At 43.0% G+C, this 21,797-nt stretch overlaps 1 protein-coding gene across 6 annotated transcripts in view; it reads left to right on the forward strand.

Moving 5' to 3' along the window:
• Window positions 1–21,797, forward strand: part of HEXD (hexosaminidase D) — a 54,540-nt gene that overhangs the window by 15,528 nt on the left and 17,215 nt on the right. For all 6 annotated transcript variants that reach the window (XR_012787392.1, XM_075565695.1, XM_075565699.1 and 3 more), the window contains 10 exons: window positions 1,967–2,079; window positions 10,743–10,995; window positions 12,625–12,734; window positions 13,023–13,110; window positions 14,173–14,337; window positions 15,948–16,131; window positions 16,247–16,318; window positions 19,193–19,397; window positions 20,219–20,301; window positions 20,390–20,468. Coding sequence is in view for 5 of the 6 variants with exons in the window: in XM_075565695.1 (XP_075421810.1) it covers window positions 1,991–2,079; window positions 10,743–10,995; window positions 12,625–12,734; window positions 13,023–13,110; window positions 14,173–14,337; window positions 15,948–16,131; window positions 16,247–16,318; window positions 19,193–19,397; window positions 20,219–20,301; window positions 20,390–20,468 (1,328 nt within the window). In the remaining variant the exon portion in view is untranslated. The remainder of the gene's footprint in view (window positions 1–1,966; window positions 2,080–10,742; window positions 10,996–12,624; window positions 12,735–13,022; window positions 13,111–14,172; window positions 14,338–15,947; window positions 16,132–16,246; window positions 16,319–19,192; window positions 19,398–20,218; window positions 20,302–20,389; window positions 20,469–21,797) is intronic.

The following is a 21,797-nucleotide window of genomic DNA, read 5'->3' on the forward strand; positions in this document are numbered from 1 at the left end:
GTTTGATCTTTACTAGCTCTGCGGAGGAGAGGCCTTTACTAGCTCTGCGGAGGAGAGGCCTTTACTAGCTCTGTGGAGGAGAGGCCTTTACTAGCTCTGCGGAGGAGAGGCCTTTACTAGCTCTGCGGAGGAGAGGCCTTTACTAGCTCTGCGGAGGAGAGGCCTTTACTAGCTCTGCGGAGGAGAGGCCTTTACTAGCTCTGTGGAGGAGAGGCCTTTACAAGCTCTGCGGAGGAGAGGCATTTACTAGCTCTGCGAAGGAGAGGCCTTTACTAGCTCTGCGGAGGAGAGGCCTTTACTAGCTCTGCGGAGGAGAGGCCTTTACTAGCTCTGCGGAGGAGAGGCCTTTACTAGCTCTGCGGAGGAGAGGTCTTTACTAGCTCTGCGGAGGAGAGGCATTTACTAGCTCTGCGGAGGAGAGGCCTTTAGCAGATGTAGTGTGGCGGTCATGCCGGCTCTCTCTGCGCACTCAGTGCATGTGAGGCAGCTGTCCCTTTGGACGGACTACACTCTTTGTTTTGTTTCCCCTAGATCTGATTTATTGTGTACAGTATGTATTATGTGTACATTGTCATGACCACTGCAGAGAGAAATGCAGGCACACTGTAAACTAGTATAAAATACTTATCGAAGTCCCAAAGAAAACAACGTACAAAAGGAGTAATACAGGCACACGGACTTAAAGAATAGTGAATTTAATGTGCCAAACACAGCCAACCATGACCCCGGCTGTGATGTACAGCCGAAGCGTTGGTTTCGTTTGGCACATTAAAATTCAGTATTCTTTAAAATAAATCTATATTTTTAACCTTTCACTGCTGGTGCTGGCCCCATTCTTCAGCTGTGCTCCGCTGCAAATCTCTGGATTGCAAGCTCTTCTTTAAAATAACGTTTTCTTTAAGTCCGTGCGCCTGTATCACTCCTTTTCTACATTGTCATCATGACCACTGTTAACTTCCAGTGTTTTGTTTTTTTGAGAGCATACTGATTAAAGTTTTATTTTAATTCACTCATGAGACCGCGCAATTATGACTACATTCCCTTTAGCCACTGACTACACCAGGGATGCGCGGTCTTTCCCCCCTGCGCCCCCCTGCCTGCTCTCCTCCCCTGCTCGGCTCCGGCGTCACATGACGCTGCGGGGGTCATGTGACGTCACGTGGCCCCGCTGCATCACGTGACCCGCCGGGTTACCATGACGACGCGTCACTGGAAGCCACGGTAAGTTGGTTACAGAGGCCTCACGCGGCCCCCTGGCATTTCATTTAAATATTTTGGGGGAGAGCGCGGGATCCCTGTAACCCCCGCACGCCCCCCCAGTTTGCGCACCTCTGGACTATACTATATGCTTATTACAACTACCACATACCATAGTGTCATTCCTTAGGGTATTTAGCTATATTTGATAGCAATAAGTGTGGTTTCCCACTTGTTGTGCATTGAATAGGGGACTGTCTCTATATCCCCCCCCCCCCCCCGTGGATACCCCTTTTGTTCAGGAAATGAAGCCCCACAGATACATTGGGACACACATACCTCTGTTGACCCCTTCACTGCTAGAGGGGCCATCGACGCATTACGAAGAGTATTTCTATCTAGGCCGAAGCGGGTGTTAGGGTTGATTTCTGACAAAAATCCCCGTTGACTGCAATGGTGTCTTTGGATTAAAAAGGCTCTAAGAGTGTATAAAAATGTGTCGAATGTTGTTTATTGTTATTTATTGATACCCTATTCCGTAGCACAGTAGGGATGTGAGTCTATAACAGGGGAGGGAGGCCAACTCCAGTCCTGAAGGGCCACCAACGGGTCAGGTTTTAAGGGTATCCCTGCTTTAGCGCAGCTGGCTCAATCCGTGGCTCAGGCGACTGGCCACTCCTGCTCTATAACATACAAAATTAATGTCAAGATGGAAATTGAGCCCAGGCACCTCGGAGGGTGAATTACCATGTATTTTCACCCCTTGCAGGATTTTGTTGTTATCTCTGTGGAGATGGTTACCCAAAGAAAGATTCTGCTCCTGCGGTTGGGAGTGCTGATAATTCTGTCAGCGGCTGGAATCAAGTATTTTTCTAAAACAAGGTACGTACTCCGCTCACGGCATGGGATGGTCCGCAGTCCCATATACCAATACACTGAGAACTGCATACACATGTTACCTTTTCTTGCCTTTTGGAACTGGGCGTCCTGCTCACTTCAAACTTGTTTTTGTTATCCCCTCTGTTGTTTACCATCCCCGAGATACCAAGCCCTAAAAAACAGAGTTGCGAATGTCCTGTATGTTGCCAAGTTTATTGTGAGGTTATAACTCTGCCCACCCCTAACTCCCTTCAAGATACGAGATGTGTAGCAGTATAAACAAAATACAAGACCCCTCTGTTTGTTATTCTCAATGGGAAATGATGTTGGTGCTTTTGTCTCCATCACGGGAAGGGAATAAATAGAGGGGCTTCTGTGCTGTTTTCTGCCTCTGGTTCTAGTACAGCAGGAATGGCCAACTCCAGTCCTCAAGGGCCACCAACAGGTCAGGTGTAAAGGATATCTCTGCTTAAGCTCACGTGGCTGAATCAGTGGCCCAGTCATTGCCTGAGCCACTAATTGAGCCACCAATTGAGCCACCTGTGCTGAAGCAGGGAAATCCTTTACACCTGACCTGTTGGTGGCCCTTGAGGACTGGAGTTTGCCACTCCTGTAGTAGAGGCATGTACGGCCGCTGTGCGCGGTTAGGGAGACCTTTTTGTAGCTTGAAGCGGTAAGGCCGTGATAATACCAGGAGTCGCCCGCAACGCCGCACAGCTTCAGAACAACGCAATAGAATCCAATGAAAGCGCACATACCAATCGCGACGGTAGCGCCGCGACATGCTGCAAAGCTTCTGTCTCGTGAAGAGATCTGAGAATTTGTTTTTCTCAGATGACGGCCGCATCACGGGATTTCCACGGCCAATCACAGTGCATCTGAACAAACCAATCGCGCACACACACACACACACACACACACACGGTTGCAGACCTGTCTACGACATGCAAGTGAGCAGACAGTAATATTTCCATTTGCTATATGCTTTACTGTGAAAGGTTTTGTCACTTTTTTTTTTACTCACCATAACTAAGTGTCGTGAAACCTATCCCAAGCTTCAAATTGCAAAGCCAGTATAACCAACCCCACACTGATGAGACCCATTAAGGTTGAAACAGTCTGTCTGTGGGTGGGTTTACTGGCTATGCATCTTAACCCTGGCTGTGCTCAAAGCTGTGACCATGCAGCAAGCTTAAGCTTATAGGGGACCATGTCATATGGTTTTGAAGCAAAAGGTGGCCCTGTGTGCTCATTTGCATGTCATTTCCCAGAATCCCTTGCTGCAGTGGAAGGTGTGTGTGCATATACATATACACACACATAGACATAGACACACACATATATATATATATATATATATATATATATATATATATATATATATATATATACAGTATAAACAGAAACAAAGAGAAAAAAGATCCCAAAATAGCACTCTAGCGTACAAAAGTATCAAACTGTATTAAACACATAAAACATATACAAAGGATCCACAGTGTCCCCAGGACTGTCTAATCTTAGAACACTGATAACAAACTAAGCTACACACTGGAAACAGCAATATAAAGTCAGTACTGGTAAATAGTCAATTAAAGCCATTGTATGACTAAGCTGAATAAACCATGAGAAAGCTGAGTGTGAACAAACAGAGATACCCAAAAAATTAGTACATATGCAGTATGGCGAAACGTGCGCGTCGGAGCACCTTTGTTTGTCTTGGATCCGGCGGTGCCCCTGGCTGTCCTACTCTTTCCTGCTGCAGTTTTGAATTTGGCGCCTATATCGCTCACGGAGCACGCGCATTGCGGCGATCTGATTACTCTGAACAGACTCCCTTCACAAGCAGACATACAGCTTCCTGTTTGTTTTTCCCTGGACCAGTGCAAAGTACAATTTGGCTGTGTGTTGACCTTTGTCTATAGCTTTGCTGCTACACTGTGTGTGTGTTTCTACCTGTGTATGATCCCACTTGTGTATGCTTTTGCTATGATGCCAACATGCCATTTATTTATGAGTTGTTACACTCTGTACTTTTTAACCGGCCGGTCCTAGTGTTTAGAGGCTAATTCTTTGCCTCCACACTACAGGTTCTGCATATGTACTAATTTTTGGGTATCTCTGTTTGTTCACACTCAGCTTTCTCGTGGTTTATTCAGCTTAGTCATACAATGGCTTTAATTTACTATTTACCGGTACTGACTTTATATTGCTGTTTCCAGTGCGTAGCTTAGTTTGTTATCAGTGTTGTAAGATTAGACAGTCCTGGGGACACTGTGGATCCTTTGTATATGTTTTATGTGTTTAATACATTTTGATACTTTTGTACGCTAGAGTGCTATTTTGGGGTCTTTTTTCTCTTTGTTTCTGTTTTCACATATTTATCATCCCTAGCACCGCCAGTAGTGTTGATTCTGTACACTTTACTGGTTTTAGCACTTCTTATTCATGGTCTGTTGCAGGCTTTTTTTTGTGTCACACACACACACACACACACACACACACACACACACGTTTATGTATATGTACATATACAAACACGCACACATGTATATATATACAGTGGTTGACAAATCACCAAAAAATCTACTCGCCACACAAAAAAATCTACTCGCCACTTAGTACCAAACGTGTGCTGCTTGGGCCAATATTTACTCGCCCGGGGGTTAAATCCACTCGCCCGGGGCGAGCAAATGTATAGGTTTGTCGAACACTGTATATATATATACACGCACATACACATATACATACATATATATATTATGTATACATACAACGTCTACACAAAGTGTGTGGCTCGCGCGTTCGCACAAGCGCGCATATTACGGACCTGAGAAAGGTGGTTTCACGAGCAGACTGATACAAGTCAGCTAAGGTCCTGCAACTCTCACTGATCGCCAAGCAAACACTAGAATATCTTCAAGAGGCTGGAACTTGATCCGAACACTGATCCGTGCCTCTAGGCTAAAAACACGCTTTTGTGTGCCTGCCATTACTCTCTTTGGAGAGCATAGCAATACTCTGCGGTCAAAGTGTATCTTGCTGAAACCTGACCAGACAGACTCATCACCTTTACCTACTGGCTGTGTAATGGCTAGCCTATTAGCAATAACCAGAAGCCTAAATCTGGCGTGGACTGCAAGTATACTTACTGACATCCTATTTATTATAGCGAAATACCAATAGGGGCTACTGTTAGGCACAATCTATTTTCAAATTGGGGCAACTGCTAGGCGCAATCTATTTGTCCCTCTACATTGATGGTGCACTCCACTCTGTGTATTACAGCTTCTGGGAGTAAGGGAACATGTCTGTCAGTTATTGTGCTGACAATCTGTGCATATTAGCCTGGGTCTAAGGGGGCTGTAGTTGTTTGCACTACATCTGTATATAACTATCAGCCCTGGCTAATATACTAACGAACACTGTTATACTGTATCGTGTTGGCTCCCCTCGCTCATTAAGCCTTCGTTATAAGGTTCCCGGTATAATCTATCAGAAGGGTAGTCATTGAGCGTCCTGACCGTGCATGATTTCAACTAATTATGCAGGCGCACTGTTTTATTATACAAGTATAACTGTAACCCAGTCCACTTTTTGACGCAACAATACGAATAGGGGGTCTCTAGTGCTCCAGCTCTGATTTTATAGATCTGGAGTTTATTGATTATTACTAGATCTAATGATTTTCACTCATTCGAAGTGGTAAGAAAAATAGACACCGCCACAATACTATATCAAGTGTACCCAATAGGGAATATAATTAACAGCAGTTATTTTCGTGTTGCTTTTTGTACATAGATCACTGATTGGCCATAGAGTTTACTTTACCAATCTGATATACTTTTTATATTATTAAGAATTAAACGGATTTTAATCTTCACTCACTAAACGCAGACACCCTGAGTGCATTCTAAAGGGAATCTTTTCTTCTTGATGTTATTTATCTTCACGTCCCTATTGCACCGTGTCTACACTAACTTAAGCTGAAGCGCGCGTTCTATCCCTTCTCCCCCCCCCCCCCCCCCCCATCTGTATTAGCAAATATAGGTTGTAAGAGTGCAAAAGGATACAATAAAACAGTATTTCAGGGTAATCTTCCTTCTTTGGTACAGCTCAACCCCGTTATAACACGGTGCTAAGGGTCCAAAGAATCACATCGCGATATAAGCGGATCACGTTAGAAAACTCTAGCCATTAACTTATACATGAAGAAGTGTCCGGGAAGCGCAATATGTGAATAAAGATAAATAAATCGTAATAGTGCAATATTGTTATGATTATGATCAGAATGAGATGTCTTGGCTCAATATTTAATACTCACAAACGTGAGAAGATATACGGCACGTAAAGGTATCTTTAGGGATGTAGTTTTCACTCAGTAGACAAGAGATGCAGGACTCAGTGTTCACCCAAATATCTGGACTCCCAAGGACCTTAAGAAATACAACTGGACATAGTGCAGACCGTCTGTACAATTTATAATTGGTAAGTAGAAAAGAGAGTTACACTCACATGATATCAGTTAAAAACAAGCATTTAGATCTCTCTGGATCTCGCCAGCCGAACGAATGATGTCTCCTAGCCCCTCTCTCGTGGCGTGCGTTCCAGCGGTGCGTTCCACTCAACCGGAAGTGATGTCATCCGCTCCGTCCACTTCCTGGGGTTTCGGCCGGCTCAGAAGAAAAACGTCACTCTACGCGTTTCACCACATAGGTTTCATCAGGAGTGACGTTTCAATGCATAGGGGAGGTGTTTGTACCCTAATTTTGGGTCTCATTAGTCAATAATACACCTGATACTACCTGGGCTAATAGTATACATCTGTGGTTATAATGAGCTTACAAATCGCTGTTTCTATATGGCACATATATGAAATTTTATAAATTAGCCCATATATATTGTGCAAGTCATAAATACAGATACTTTATACAATCATCATAAAATGCATTAGGTTAATTAAAATATACTCTTTAATCTGCTGTGCAAAAGTTAACAATAAAATTATATATATGTAAAAAATATATATATAAACTGCAAATGTAAAATACACTGCATAAAAATACTTTAAAATATTAAAAACAGGTATTTACAAAGGAAGATTATCTCTAAGCTGGAGGTATATATATGGAAAGTACATAGTAATGAACATCTGGGCAAGAGGCATATTTCTAAAAAATGAAGAGATAAAATATTAGTACATTATAAAATCACAGAAAAGGTTTAACGTCAAATTCTAAATTCAAACCGGATGGGAATATAGTTTTTAATTCGAACATCCAAAAGGATTCCCTTTTAATCAATGCAATATTCCTGTTTCCTCCTCTCCAATGGGGCATAACTTGTTCGATTGCTTTAAATTTTAACCCCTTAGGGTCCGCATTATGTACCATCAAGAAGTGGTTAGGAACACTGCGTGTAGTCATTTTTCGTTTAATATTTCCTATATGTTCCAAGATGCGTGTTTTTAGGGGTCTTATTGTTTTCCCTATATACTGTAGACCACAATCACATTCGATCAAATATATAACAAAATTGGACCTACAGTTTAGATGTTGTTTTATACTATATACCTTTTCTGTAGTGTTGGATTTAAAGGTATTAGTATTCTTACAACTGTAATGGCAGGCAGTACAGAATTTGCAATCAAAGAACCCTTTCGGTGGTTCTAACCACGTAGGGTTTTTGTTTATAGCGGAACCTCTCAGAGCACTTGGTGCTACAAATTTCTTTACATTTGGTGCTTTTTTGTACACCATCTGAACTTTATTGGGCAGTGCAGTTCCTATAATGGGATCATTTTTTAATATAGACCAATGGGTATTTAATATGTCATTTATTTTGTGTGCATCCCTATTATACTGGGTAATAAAGGGTACCTTTAGCTTGTCATCCTCCCTACAATTTTCTCTGGGGATCAACATAGAAATCACCAGATTTGCCCCCACATGGTCACATGGCGAAGGTTCATTGATGATATTGTCTTTGTGTGGAAGGGTACATTGGAGGATTTAGATGCATTTCTTCTGTATCTCAATAATAACGAGCTGAATCTGAGATTTACCTCCACTGTAAGTAAAACCACTGTAAACTTCCTGGACTTAACAATCTATATAGAAAACAATGTTATTAAAACAAAAAATTTCTTCAAAGATGTGGATGCAAATAATTACATCCTGCAGTCCAGTTGCCATCTCAACAAATGGATTAATAACATCCCATATGGCCAATACTGTAGACTCAAACGAAATTGCACCGATAATAACGTATACGAAGAACAATCTATTACACTGTCCAGGAAGTTTGCAGAACGGAATTACAAACCAAAGGTCATCCAAAAAGCGTTGGATAAAACAAGACAAATATCCAGAGAGTCTATGTTGATCCCCAGAGAAAATTGTAGGGAGGATGACAAGCTAAAGGTACCCTTTATTACCCAGTATAATAGGGATGCACACAAAATAAATGACATATTAAATACCCATTGGTCTATATTAAAAAATGATCCCATTATAGGAACTGCACTGCCCAATAAAGTTCAGATGGTGTACAAAAAAGCACCAAATGTAAAGAAATTTGTAGCACCAAGTGCTCTGAGAGGTTCCGCTATAAACAAAAACCCTACGTGGTTAGAACCACCGAAAGGGTTCTTTGATTGCAAATTCTGTACTGCCTGCCATTACAGTTGTAAGAATACTAATACCTTTAAATCCAACACTACAGAAAAGGTATATAGTATAAAACAACATCTAAACTGTAGGTCCAATTTTGTTATATATTTGATCGAATGTGATTGTGGTCTACAGTATATAGGGAAAACAATAAGACCCCTAAAAACACGCATCTTGGAACATATAGGAAATATTAAACGAAAAATGACCACACACAGTGTTCCTAACCACTTCTTGATGGTACATAATGCGGACCCTAAGGGGTTAAAATTTAAAGCAATTGAACAAGTTATGCCCCATTGGAGAGGAGGAAACAGGAATATTGCATTGATTAAAAGGGAATCCTTTTGGATGTTCGAATTAAAAACTATATTCCCATCCGGTTTGAATTTAGAATTTGACGTTAAACCTTTTCTGTGATTTTATAATGTACTAATATTTTATCTCTTCATTTTTTAGAAATATGCCTCTTGCCCAGATGTTCATTACTATGTACTTTCCATATATATACCTCCAGCTTAGAGATAATCTTCTTTTGTAAATACCTGTTTTTAATATTTTAAAGTATTTTTATGCAGTGTATTTTACATTTGCAGTTTATATATATATTTTTTACATATATATAATTTTATTGTTAACTTTTGCACAGCAGATTAAAGAGTATATTTTAATTAACCTAATGCATTTTATGATGATTGTATAAAGTATCTGTATTTATGACTTGCACAATATATATGGGCTAATTTATAAAATTTCATATATGTGCCATATAGAAACAGCGATTTGTAAGCTCATTATAACCACAGATGTATACTATTAGCCCAGGTAGTATCAGGTGTATTATTGACTAATGAGACCCAAAATTAGGGTATAAACACCTCCCCTATGCATTGAAACGTCACTCCTGATGAAACCTATGTGGTGAAACGCGTAGAGTGACGTTTTTCTTCTGAGCCGGCCGAAACCCCAGGAAGTGGACGGAGCGGATGACATCACTTCCGGTTGAGTGGAACGCACCGCTGGAACGCACGCCACGAGAGAGGGGCTAGGAGACATCATTCGTTCGGCTGGCGAGATCCAGAGAGATCTAAATGCTTGTTTTTAACTGATATCATGTGAGTGTAACTCCCTTTTCTACTTACCAATTATAAATTGTACAGACGGTCTGCACTATGTCCAGTTGTATTTCTTAAGGTCCTTGGGAGTCCAGATATTTGGGTGAACACTGAGTCCTGCATCTCTTGTCTACTGAGTGAAAACTACATCCCTAAAGATACCTTTACGTGCCGTATATCTTCTCACGTTTGTGAGTATTAAATATTGAGCCAAGACATCTCATTCTGATCATAATCATAACAATATTGCACTATTACGATTTATTTATCTTTATTCACATATTGCGCTTCCCGGACACTTCTTCATACTTCACATCACGAGGATTGACCGAGCAATCTCCACCGGGTTACAGCTGCATCTTCATAAACATTTGTATAAGTATCACTGTTTATATATTTTTTGCTTATATCTTTTGCACTAGTATCACTGTGTATCAACTGATAATCTAGAGCGCCACATTTTGATAAGTTTCCTTTTATATTAACTTATACATGCCATCAATTTCGTATGTCTCATTTTTGCGCGCGATAATTGCAATACTATAGAATAACCATATAGAAATAATGTACAATTGTATGCATTGTACAATAAAGTATTTAAGATACCAATAATCGTGTTGTAAAGTATTGATTAATACGAAAATTGGGAGCCACGCTTGCATCCCATTATAAGCAGATTCGCGTTGTAGCGGATCGCGTTATAACGGGGTTGAGCTGTATATACATCATTATTTATATAATGCTAAGCAGTGTATACCGAACTTATAAGAGATGGTAAGATATAATATTTGGGGAATGTAATACAAAACTGGGATAAGTGCATTAAACATTAAGAGAAGAGTCCCTGCCTCACAATGCTTACAGTCTAATCTCCTGTGTGAAGCGCTCCTCAGGCTCAAGTGATCACCCCAAAGAGAAGCACAGAAGACCTTTTTTGGGGAAAGAAAGATGACTCTGAAAGAGAATCGGAGCCTAAGAATCTTCCCCCTGAACCGCCCCGGGAGGAACATGGTGTCATAAAAAAGGACCGGCCGAAGCAAATTGACAGCCCAGCAAAGGATTTCAGCAGCGTTCAGATGAAATTGGTTCACCTGGACCTGAAGGGAGCAGCTCCGAAGGTGTCTTATTATGGGGAGGTGAGAGGCCCAGTCAGGCCCAGTGTTTATACGAGGTTGGTGAACATTTGCTCATTAGGCAGCGGCCACGCTGCCTTGAGCGTGCTCATGCTCGAGAGCGATGACATCACCAACTCTGCAAACATGAGCGCACGCTGTCCTGCATACTTTTGCGAGCGGGTGGGTGTGTTCGGGGCCATTTGTGTGTGTGTGTGTGTGTGTGTGTGTGTGTGTGTGTCTGCGTGCATTGACTGCTGCTGAGCACGCTTCAAGATAATTTTTCTTTGTCTCCCCAAGCGCCAAGCTTGGGAGAGCGTCCATGCCTGAGCGCGTGGCCGTGCAGATTCACATTCACTGAAGTAAACGCGCTCAGCGGCAGCGTGGACGCAGCCTTGGATGGGTGCAAATAAATGTCCCACCATTCAATATAAATCAAACAGTTCACGGTCCGGTTCTTTTCTCAATTTATTCAGAGACAATAGAAAACATCTTTCACTGAATCATTTCAGTCAGTCGCATCATTCAGGTACATAGAATTCAGATATAGAGTGAAGAATCCTTAGCTTGTTCTTAGCTTGGTGCTAAATGATTCTGAATTCTATAAATCCAAATACAATCTTTATGCATTTTTCCTCAAGCAGTCTTAACATAGCAATCACCTGCTTTTCTCAGTGTCAGCCAAATCTTCTTAGTCAATCATTAGAGCACTGTTTCTTCATTTAGCTATATTTACCCTGATTCAGAAACCCCTCTTTGTTCTGCCACTAAGTAACTATAGTTAATCCTATGTTCCGAATCTTTTAAGACCAATCTCTATTGTATTGTCTTTTAACAGTATTTTACTAACCTTTGATTCCAAACTCTTGACCATATACTATTCAACTCAGCAGATATTAAACATACCAAGTTTCTAAAATCACATAAAACATTTCTACACCTGCCTGTCTTCAGACTGATTTAACTTCTTATCTTTGCAGAGGCAGCTTATCATTTTCCACTATAATCTCTAACTTAATACTAAATTACTTATTTTAACTAGTTACATGCTGAATATCTGTATATAGACAATATAGCATAATTAATATTTAGGCTTGCAATCATCTTCGGGGGGGAGAAACCAGAAGTGTGACCTCCTCATAATGCAGTAATACTAAGCTAGGGGGGTAATTCTATATACACTGAAGGGGCCTTTTGGCTGGATGAAAGTAGGTGTCTTCTGCCAAAATCAGCCTGTGTGGTGGCCTCGCGGTATATAGAATAAGGCCCTAACACCTGCCTAGAACACTGACCTGTTATGTAAGGGTTGATAAAATATCCTAACAAATACCAGGGTGTCGCTGTGGGTGCGTATTCACCTTGTAAATGATCTGTAAATTCTATTATATTAAATATTTCAGGTGTAACTAAAGGTGAAGAAGAGAATTATTGAAGGATTTATATCCTCCCGTAACTTGTGTTGGGGTTTTTTAGGGATAGGGTAAAGGATATCTTCCCATTAGTCACTCTGACAGGGTAGCTGCTTTCTGATTGGCTGAGAATCGGATCCAAACTCCCTGCTTTATGGTTCCGATTTCACTGCCAGTCCCATGTCGTGTTGCAATGCATGGTGGACAATGTAGTCCTGATTCCTCTGTGTCTTCCCTCCAACAGATATTTCCACTTTTGGCAAAGCTGGGCGCAAACGGAGTGCTCATTGAGTATGAGGATATGTTCCCTTTTAGTGGCGAGTTAGAGGTCTTGAAGTCTCCATATGCCTACAGGTAAGTGGGGGTGCATAGTACAGGTGTCCTCCTGTACCCCTTAATAACCATCTCAATGCTTACAATGTCTGTCACTTTCACTGTTGGAGTTAGCCTGCGCTTGTTCTAAACAGCCCAAGCCAGAACATCATAGATCCTAATGAGGACCCAGTCATTGAAGCAATTATTATTCCATGTAATCGTTTGGATTAAATCCTGATAATCTCCTCTGACTCATTGGAATTGGCCCAATATCAGATGGTTGTACTCCCATTCAGACTCTCTCTGTTCTCTCTCTGCTCTCCGCAGTGAAGCTGACATTGAAAAGATCCAACATCTGGCCGATATTAATAAGTTAGAGGTGGTTCCGCTGGTGCAAACCTTTGGGCACATGGAGGTGAGACTTTTTTTTTTTTTGTCTCCCTCACTCGTCTGTGTTTTTATCCTCCTTCTTCCTCAATCTCCTTTTCTCTGGGCTGGGATTGTCACCAGATTCTCTCTTTCCCTTGTTGAACAATGGCAGTTGTATTTTCTCTCTTTTCTATTAGAAATCACACTGTGACACCAATCCAAAGCTCACTGGACCTCTCATTCTCTCTCTCTCTCAATTTTGGGGTTATTCATTTAACTGCAATAGTGCCAATCGGGGGGGGGGGCGGCAATCACACGGTGACGCCCATCGACTTTACCAGTTTAACGATAATCCGCCGTTGTGTCTCTCTCTCTGGGGGTAATTCTATATTGTCCAAAGTAGCTGTTAGGGCTTCTTTCAGCCAAAAAGCCTCATTGATTTCGATGCAAATTTTCATCTTAATATGGCCTAAATCTCCACCTTGGACAATATAGAATTACCCCTTCCGTCGCTCTCTCTCGCGCTCTCTCAGAGAGAGGACATGACTCGGGCTGTGACCCCGAGACTTTTTTATTTTTTATTTCTCCCAGTCACTAAAATGTTATGACTGGTTTGTCAGAGGAACATACAATTTACAATGGGAGTGTAAGGGTGGAACCTGTATCACTATATACACGCTCTCAGAACTCCACACGCGGGACTTTATTCAGAAAAACTACCATGTAATCGCGTTTCTGAAAGCATCATATTCATAAAGCTGTTCATGGTTTACTACAGTTCCCAACCATTGTGTTGTGACCCAACATCATGCCTCTTATGCTGATCCATGGTGCATCTCTGCACTGAGGCCCTTCCGTGTAGCATAGGATTGTGGGATTTGTAGTATCCCTCCTGTTATAAATACTAGGCCCTGTGTGTGCGATTGTGGGAGGTTCCGCTTAGCACAGATCTTTCACACAGCCCCTCTCCTTTTGTTTTTACAGCATAAATATAACCTAGATATCACGCGTGTGTAAACTTGTGATGAACGGTATTATCGGAGGGCGGCCCTGTGTCCCTGTCCTGGCCCTGGCTTTACCCGAGTAATCGGAGTTCTTCTCTCCGCAGTATGTTCTGAAGCACGATAAGTACAGGGGCATGCGCGAGGTGGAGCGATACCCCAACAGCCTGAACCCCCACGCTGTAGAGACCCTGCCACTAGTGAAAATGATCCTGAACCAAGTCCTGGACAAGCACCCCATGTGCAAGTGGGTCCACATCGGTGCTGATGAGGTGAGAAAATAAACATGGCGTCCTCTTACTTCAGAGCAGAAAGCGCCCTGACTGCTTAGAGAGAACTCTTTAGACTGTTCCATCCCCACAATTGTCCGGAAATTACCTAAACATGTTAACATTCTTACAAAGCTACGCTCTATCTTTATAGTTTTCTTTGGGACAGTAAACAGACCGGACAGACGTTCTTCCTCAGTAATGTAAGGAGCTTTTATTGTCTTCTTTGTCCCCTCTTCTGTGGAACAAAACATTGACATCTTACAAAATGCAGGATACAACACCGCTTGCATTTCAATATTCTAGCGCAGTGGGTTTCAGCCTTTTTTTGGTTAAGGAAACCTATAGTTATATTCTAAAATTCTGAGGAACCCCAACCCTCTCTAATAGCACATCTAGGATCAGATGCATTGTAAGAATCCCCAACCCTCTCTAATAGCGCGTCTGAGATCAGATGCATTGCAAGGAACCCCAACCCTCTCTAATAGCGCGTCTGAGATCAGATGCATTGCAAGGAACCCCAACCCTCTCTAATAGCGCGTCTGAGATCAGATGCATTGTAAGGAACCCCAACCATCTCTAATAGCGCGTCTGAGATCAGATGCATTGCAAGGAACCCCAACCCTCTCTAATAGCGCGTCTGAGATCAGATGCATTGTAAGGAACCCCAACCCTCTCTAATAGCGCGTCTGAGATCAGATGCATTTTCAATTCTTCTGTATTTGGTACAATTTTCAAAAGACCTGAAAATTACAGGGAACTCTTTAGTGATGCCCGGAGAACTCAAGGGTTCCTAGGAATCCCTGTTGAAGAACGCTGCTCTTGCGTTTGTAATGATCTGTAATAGGCAGCCCTGCTAATCTTTCACTCCTGTAAATCATGTTGTATTTTTTTTTTTTAATCATTATTTTATATTGTATATTTGTATTGCATTTTTGTAGCTTGGTTTAGAAAAATAATCTTTATTTTTTTTTAATTTGGACTTTTAACCACCTCACAACAGAAGTGTCACCATCTGTGCGGCAGGGAAGGGTCCATGTGGCTTACAGAAGTGGTGGTAAAAAGAAAGAAATATATATTTACTTTTTAATAATTATTGGGGCGGTGCTCTTGAGATTTGTGTGTTAGGAATATTTAAGCAATATTTATGCAGTAAAGATAGGAAGAAGGAAACGCTTTCTAAAGGAAATCCACTTCTCTTCCAAAAGGAAGCGGTATCGCAAATCAAAAAGAAGTAGGAGGGGGAAAAAAATTGGTGGTACTCGGCACTCATCAGTAATCTAGTAACATCACACTTTAGTCACTGGTTACAGGCCCCTCTGGCAGTGATGTAGTTAAAAAGTATGCCCTGGTCCCAGCCAATGGGTTCATATGGCGACTGACGACTCATGAGCAGAGCTGCCCCGCCCATGTAATGACATCACAACTCTATACATTCTACTTGTATAGTGCAGCGCTTTACAGAGCCAATATACCAGCCATTATACAGGGAAGAATATTAGTGACAGGTAAGTGCAGGGTACATAGGTGTTTGGAGAGGAGTCCCTGTCCCGAAGAGCTGGCAATCTAATTAGCAATCATTGTCTGATCACCGGCTGGCGCGCTCCCTGCAGGTTTACCACCTGGGAGAGGGGCAGGATTCCAAGACCTGGCTAAATAACAACAAGGGCGACGTGGGCAAGATGTTCCTGAGCCACGTGAAGGAAGTGGGGGGTTTCCTGCAGACTCAGTACCCCGACAAGCAGCAGCTCATGTGGGATGACATGCTCCGAAAACTCAGCGTCGACAGCATTAAGGGTGAGTGCTTTTGGTAACTCTGCCCTCTGGCAATTTCATTGTGCCACCCCCTTTCCCCCCCGCCTCCCCCCCTGGCGCTGTTGTTAATAGTATGATGGTGTGTGTTCTTATGCAGCCTCGGGAATCAGCCAGTATGTGTCCCCGGTCCTGTGGATTTACAAACCCGAGTTTGACATCGCACAGACAGGTAGGCCTTGTATGTTCCCCCCCCCCCCCGCGCTTCCGTTGGTCCAGCCAAGGTTACCTGGGCAACTGGGTCCAAATTCCCTCGCAAACAATTGTGTTTGTGTTACGAGGAGAACCCTGGACTAAATTCCCCTATAACACTTTCTGTATGTGCTTGTTTCTTTATTTATATCGCGCCCACAGTGTACTCCACGCTTTACAAAAACATTACAGTACAGGGAATTATAATACAATAAGCGCAACAAAATCAGACAATAGGAAAGGAAATTCCTGCCCCGTAGAGCTTACAGTCTAAGTGGTATGAGGGGAGAGTTACAGAGAAAGCAGGTGAGGGAATAAGTGCAGTAGATGGCAGGGCTTGGCCACAATGGTTGGTAGCAGTGACTGTGGGTGTGGGACAGGAGCCACGAGTCCGGGATATTGGGATGCTTCATTTAAGAGGTGGATTTTAAGGTTTGACTTTATGTTGGGGATTTAAGGTGCTTGGCATATGCTGAGAGTGAGGGAGTTCCACAGGTAAGGGGTAGTGAGAGGAAAGTGTTTAAGGCGAGAGAAATCAGTAGAGATGAAAGGGGTGGAAAGGAGACCGTTATGGGTAGAGGGTAGGAAATGAGCAGAGGCACAGCGAGAGATCAGAGCTGATATGAAATGAGGAGCAGATGAGTTGAGAGCCTTAAAAGTAAGGAGGAGAATTTTGTATGTGGTCCGAAATTTTGATGGGAAGCCAGAAGAGGGATATAAGGAGGAGATGAGACTGTTGTGAGAGACAGTGAAATTATTAAATCAGACAAAGTTTGGATTGATTGCAGGGGAGAACGTTGTGAGGCAGGGAGGCCTGTTAGCAGTATGTTATAATAATCCAGACGGGAGAGGATAAGGGCAGGCATTGGAGTTTTAGCAGTAACTTGACAGAGGAAAGGGCGGATCTTGTCAATATTACGGTGGAAGAAGCAACACATTTTGTTCATGTAAATAGGAATAGAGAAGCAAAGGGAGGAGTCAAATGTCACTCCTAGGCAAAGTGCTTTGGCGACAGGATAGATTGTAGAACCGTTTACTGTGACGGAAAAGCGGATATTAGGCCAGATCGACAGGAAAATATGGGGAGCTCAGTTTTTAGACATATTACATTTAAGCCGGCGGAGCACCATCCACGAGGATATAGCCAGGAGGCAATCCGAGATTTGGAACTAGATTACAGGATTGAGGATAAGGCTGGATATCTGCGTATCATCTGCATAGAGATGATACCGACGGTCAAAAGAGTTGATGAGGACACCAAGTGATAGTGTGTAGAGAGAAAAGGAGAGGTTCCAGAACAGAGCCCTGAGGTTCACCAACAGACAGACCAACAGAAGATGAAGACATGTTGGCAACAGAGGTAGACAATGTGCGATGGAAGAGGTCAGATGAGAACCAGGATAGAGCTTTGTTGCAGATATCACGGGAGATTAGAATATAAAGGACAAGAGCGTGATCGACAGTATCTGAGGCAGCAGAGAGATCGAGTAGGATTCGTAGGGAAATGTGACCTTGGGATTTGGCTTCATGTCTATGAGTGCGCTGTACGAAAGGGTCCCGGAGGGCATGGGAATTAAGAAAGTTGATCGTACAGGAGAACACGAGACGTTCTAGCAGTTTGGCGGCAAAAGGCAGGAGGGATACAGGGAGGTAGTTGGTACGGCACGTAGGGTCTAGGTTGATTTTGAGAATAGGTGTGTCCACCGCATGTTTAAAGGAGGAGGGGGAAATGCCAGAGGACGGGGAGGAATTGAAGATGTGGGAACTAAGACTTAAAGCAACAATCCTCCCACAATTGGACTTGGAGTTTTATTGCAGCATTGAAACCTGGAGGACATCCAGTGCTAAACTGCAATATGTTTAGCTTTTATGACTTCCCATGTTATCGAGAGATATATCGGTGTAGTTACTTGTGTTTCAGCTGGGTATTTAAACGGACATACAATAAGAAGCAGTAGTGGGAGATTTAATGGCTTTATTGAGCTCCCATCCAGGAGCTAAAACACCTGTAAATACACGGGTTAGTATCTCGGGAACTAGGAGATCAGCAGAGAGAATTATAACATGGCTTCAAAAGTTCCCACCGGTTTCCAATCATGTTACCCAATACCCTGGAGTGAGACTAGAGAGAGGAGGGATAATAGAGGGCAGCCCTGTCTTGTTCCTTGTCCTAGCTCAATGGATTGGGAATTTTGTGGTAATTAAAGCCTTGGGACCTTGGGGGACTGATGTTTTAAAGCAAGCATACTGTACGTCAGTGCAATGCTGGGGAGGCTTTAATGTTGGCCAATCTAATCAAATAAGAGGATCTAAGTAGATGTATCCCAAATAAGTCTAAATATTGCTAATCTAGCACCACCGGTTCATGAGACTTAAAGCAAGTCCTTATTGTGCCGATCTAGTCCCAACGTGTTCTTCTCCCCCTGTGCCTTATGTTTCCACTCTCCCTTCCTTACGGATTGTAAACACCTTGGAACAGGGCCCTCCTTACCTTCTGTACCAATGTATGTTAATGTTTGATAATTCATTGTTATCTTCCGACTCCCTTGTGCTGTGAAATATGTAGCGCATTATAAATTGATGATGATAATAATTCTGGTTTATTAGTCATCTACATCTATAAATGGAGACTGGATAAGACAGATTATGACATAAGCAAAATGCTAAAATGCTGTATTTTGATTAAAAAAAAGAATGAAACCCAAGTTATAAAACCTGCATGTGTTGACTCTGAGATGATTCCAGTCGAAGATCTTTCTGGCAGGGGTCCCCTTTCCTTGGTCTTACCCTGCTATTGTGTGTCATTGTGTGTCCCTGTGTCGTGACAATGGACTGGAACTTTCTCACTCCCCAGAAAAGTTTATTTCGAAGTATCAGGACAGCGAGTTTTCCGCCGTGTGGTTTGCAAGCGCCTTCAAAGGGGCGTCGGGACCGGCTCAGATCTGGACCCCCATCGGCATGCACATGAAGAACCACCAGCGCTGGAAGCAGGTCATCGACGCCATGTCCCGCTTCCCCAAAATCCGCTACCAGGGCATTATTCTCACTGGGTGGCAAAGGTGAGCGGAAACCACGTGTGCGAGCCAGTGACACTGAGAAGTTGGTTATTTTTGATTTTTATTTGTCCGCCACGGAGAAAGAAAATACCTTGCTGCCAGGGGGGCCTGCAACGCATGGGGTCAACACCGTCATTTTATACGTTCCTGAAGGTCCTCCCGTATATGAACAAAACGAGAGAGGAGGAGGAGAGCGTTACTGTGGAAGGTTCCTCAAGTGGGAATGGACCTTCAGTGTCTGTGACATCACTGTGATGCTGTAGGAAGTGGCTGCCTGCATGTCCTGTGACATCACTGTGATGCTGTAGGAAGTGGCTGCCTGCATGACCTGTGACATCACTGTGATGCTGTAGGAAGTGGCTGCCTGCATGACCTGTGACAGCACTGTGATGCTGTAGGAAGTGGCTGCCTGCACGTCCTGTGACATCACTGTGATGCTGTAGGAAGTGGCTGCCTGCATGTCCTGTGACATCACTGTGATGCTGTAGGAAGTGGCTGCCTGCACGTCCTGTGACATCACTGTGATGCTGTAGGAAGTGGCTGCCTGCATGTCCTGTGAAATCACTGTGATGCTGTAGGAAGTGGCTGCCTGCACGTCCTGTGACATCACTGTGATGCTGTAGGAAGTGGCTGCCTGCACGTCCTGTGACATCACTGTGATGCTGTAGGAAGTGGCTGCCTGCACGCCCTGTGACATCACTGTGATGCTGTAGGAAGTGGCTGCCTGCACATCCTGTGACATCACTGTGATGCTGTAGGAAGTGGCTGCCTGCCGGGCAGTATGGGGTGAGGCTGCAGTGACGTGTCCCTGTGTTTTCCTGCAGGTACGATCATTACTCTGTGCTGTGTGAGCTGCTTCCCGTGGGGATCCCTTCCCTGGCTGTGAGTCTGCAGACCCTCCAGCACGGTAAAGGGCCTTTCCTATCCCCAGCAAACTACGTATCTTCTGCTATCTCGGCAGCCGGCGATCATCTCCCGCCTCTTGTTTTGTACAGGAACATTCACAGAGGAAGCTAAGACTGAGACTGCTAACATACTGGGGTTCAGTAGTATCGATGTGGAGAAGAATATCTGGTAAACATACTTCATTTTCCGGGCTTTTAAATCCCTGTCTCACCAGTGTTTTCATCATTCATATAACCATTAATACTTCACTTTATATTGTGTGTGTGTATCTCTCACTGTGTCTCTCTCTGTCTGTCTGTCTCTCTGTGTCTGTGTGTCTGTCTCTCTGTGTGTGTCTGTCTCTCTGTGTGTCTGTGTGTCTGTGTGTCTGTCTCTCTGTGTGTCTGTCTCTCTGTGTGTCTGTCTCTCTGTGTGTCTGTCTCTCTGTGTGTCTGTCTCTCTGTCTCTCTGTGTGTCTGTCTCTCTGTGTGTCTGTCTCTCTGTGTGTCTGTCTCTCTGTGTGTCTGTCTCTCTGTGTGTCTGTCTCTCTGTTTCTGTATTACCCCTAGATATTTCAGATTAGGTGGGAAAAAAACGAGACTTATTCAGGTCCTCTTTATACGTACTGTATACAGATAGATAGTCGTCTCCCCATACTCTGTGTATTTCTTCCAGCAACTATATAACATCCATTATAATGAGAATCATTTCACAAAGAGAAGGATACCACAAAGTATATCTTCCAACTCACATTAATGAAGAAGCAGCAATCCGTATACAGGGCAGCTGGAAATGAAAATATACATATTGTACGTCTTTATTTATATAGCGCCAAAAGTGTACTCAGTGCTTCACAAGGAATACAGTGCGGGGAATTATAATAATACAATAAGCGCAGCAAAATCAGACAACAGGAAAGGAAATCCCTGCCTCGAAGAGCTTACAGTCTAAGTGGTATAATGGGATACTTACAGAGGCAGCAGGTGAGGGAGTAAGTGCTGTAGATGGCAGTGCTTGGCCACAATGGGTGGTAGGAGTGACTGTGGGTGTGTATGTCTGGGAGATTCCAAACAGCAGGAAGGAGTAGATAGAGGATTTGTGGGGGTGTTTTTTTTATTTTTTATTATTACTTAAGTTTTTATTGAGCATTTTCAAGCATACAAAATGAGGTAAACACAACATACTACACAAAAGGAAAAGGGGATACAGTAATACAAATAAACTGGTTGTGGAACAATAGAGAGGAGGGAGATCGGGGAGGGGGGCGGAAGGGGTAGCATTTGTACCAATATCGCACTGTATTCGGCAATTTAAATACCACATGTATTACTCTGTTCAAAGTATTCTAGTCTATATATGGAGATATACCTGCATGGCGGAACCAAGGAGCCCAAATCTCAGAGAATTGCGAGGTAGAGCCGTTCAGATAGGCTGAGAGTTTTTCCATATAGACTATATGCCAAATTTTGTTGTTTATTTGATTTAAGGATGGGGGGGGGCGGTTGTTTCCAATTTTTG

Source organism: Ascaphus truei, chromosome 11, assembly GCF_040206685.1.
Source record: "Ascaphus truei isolate aAscTru1 chromosome 11, aAscTru1.hap1, whole genome shotgun sequence".
Lineage (NCBI taxonomy): Eukaryota > Metazoa > Chordata > Amphibia > Anura > Ascaphidae > Ascaphus > Ascaphus truei.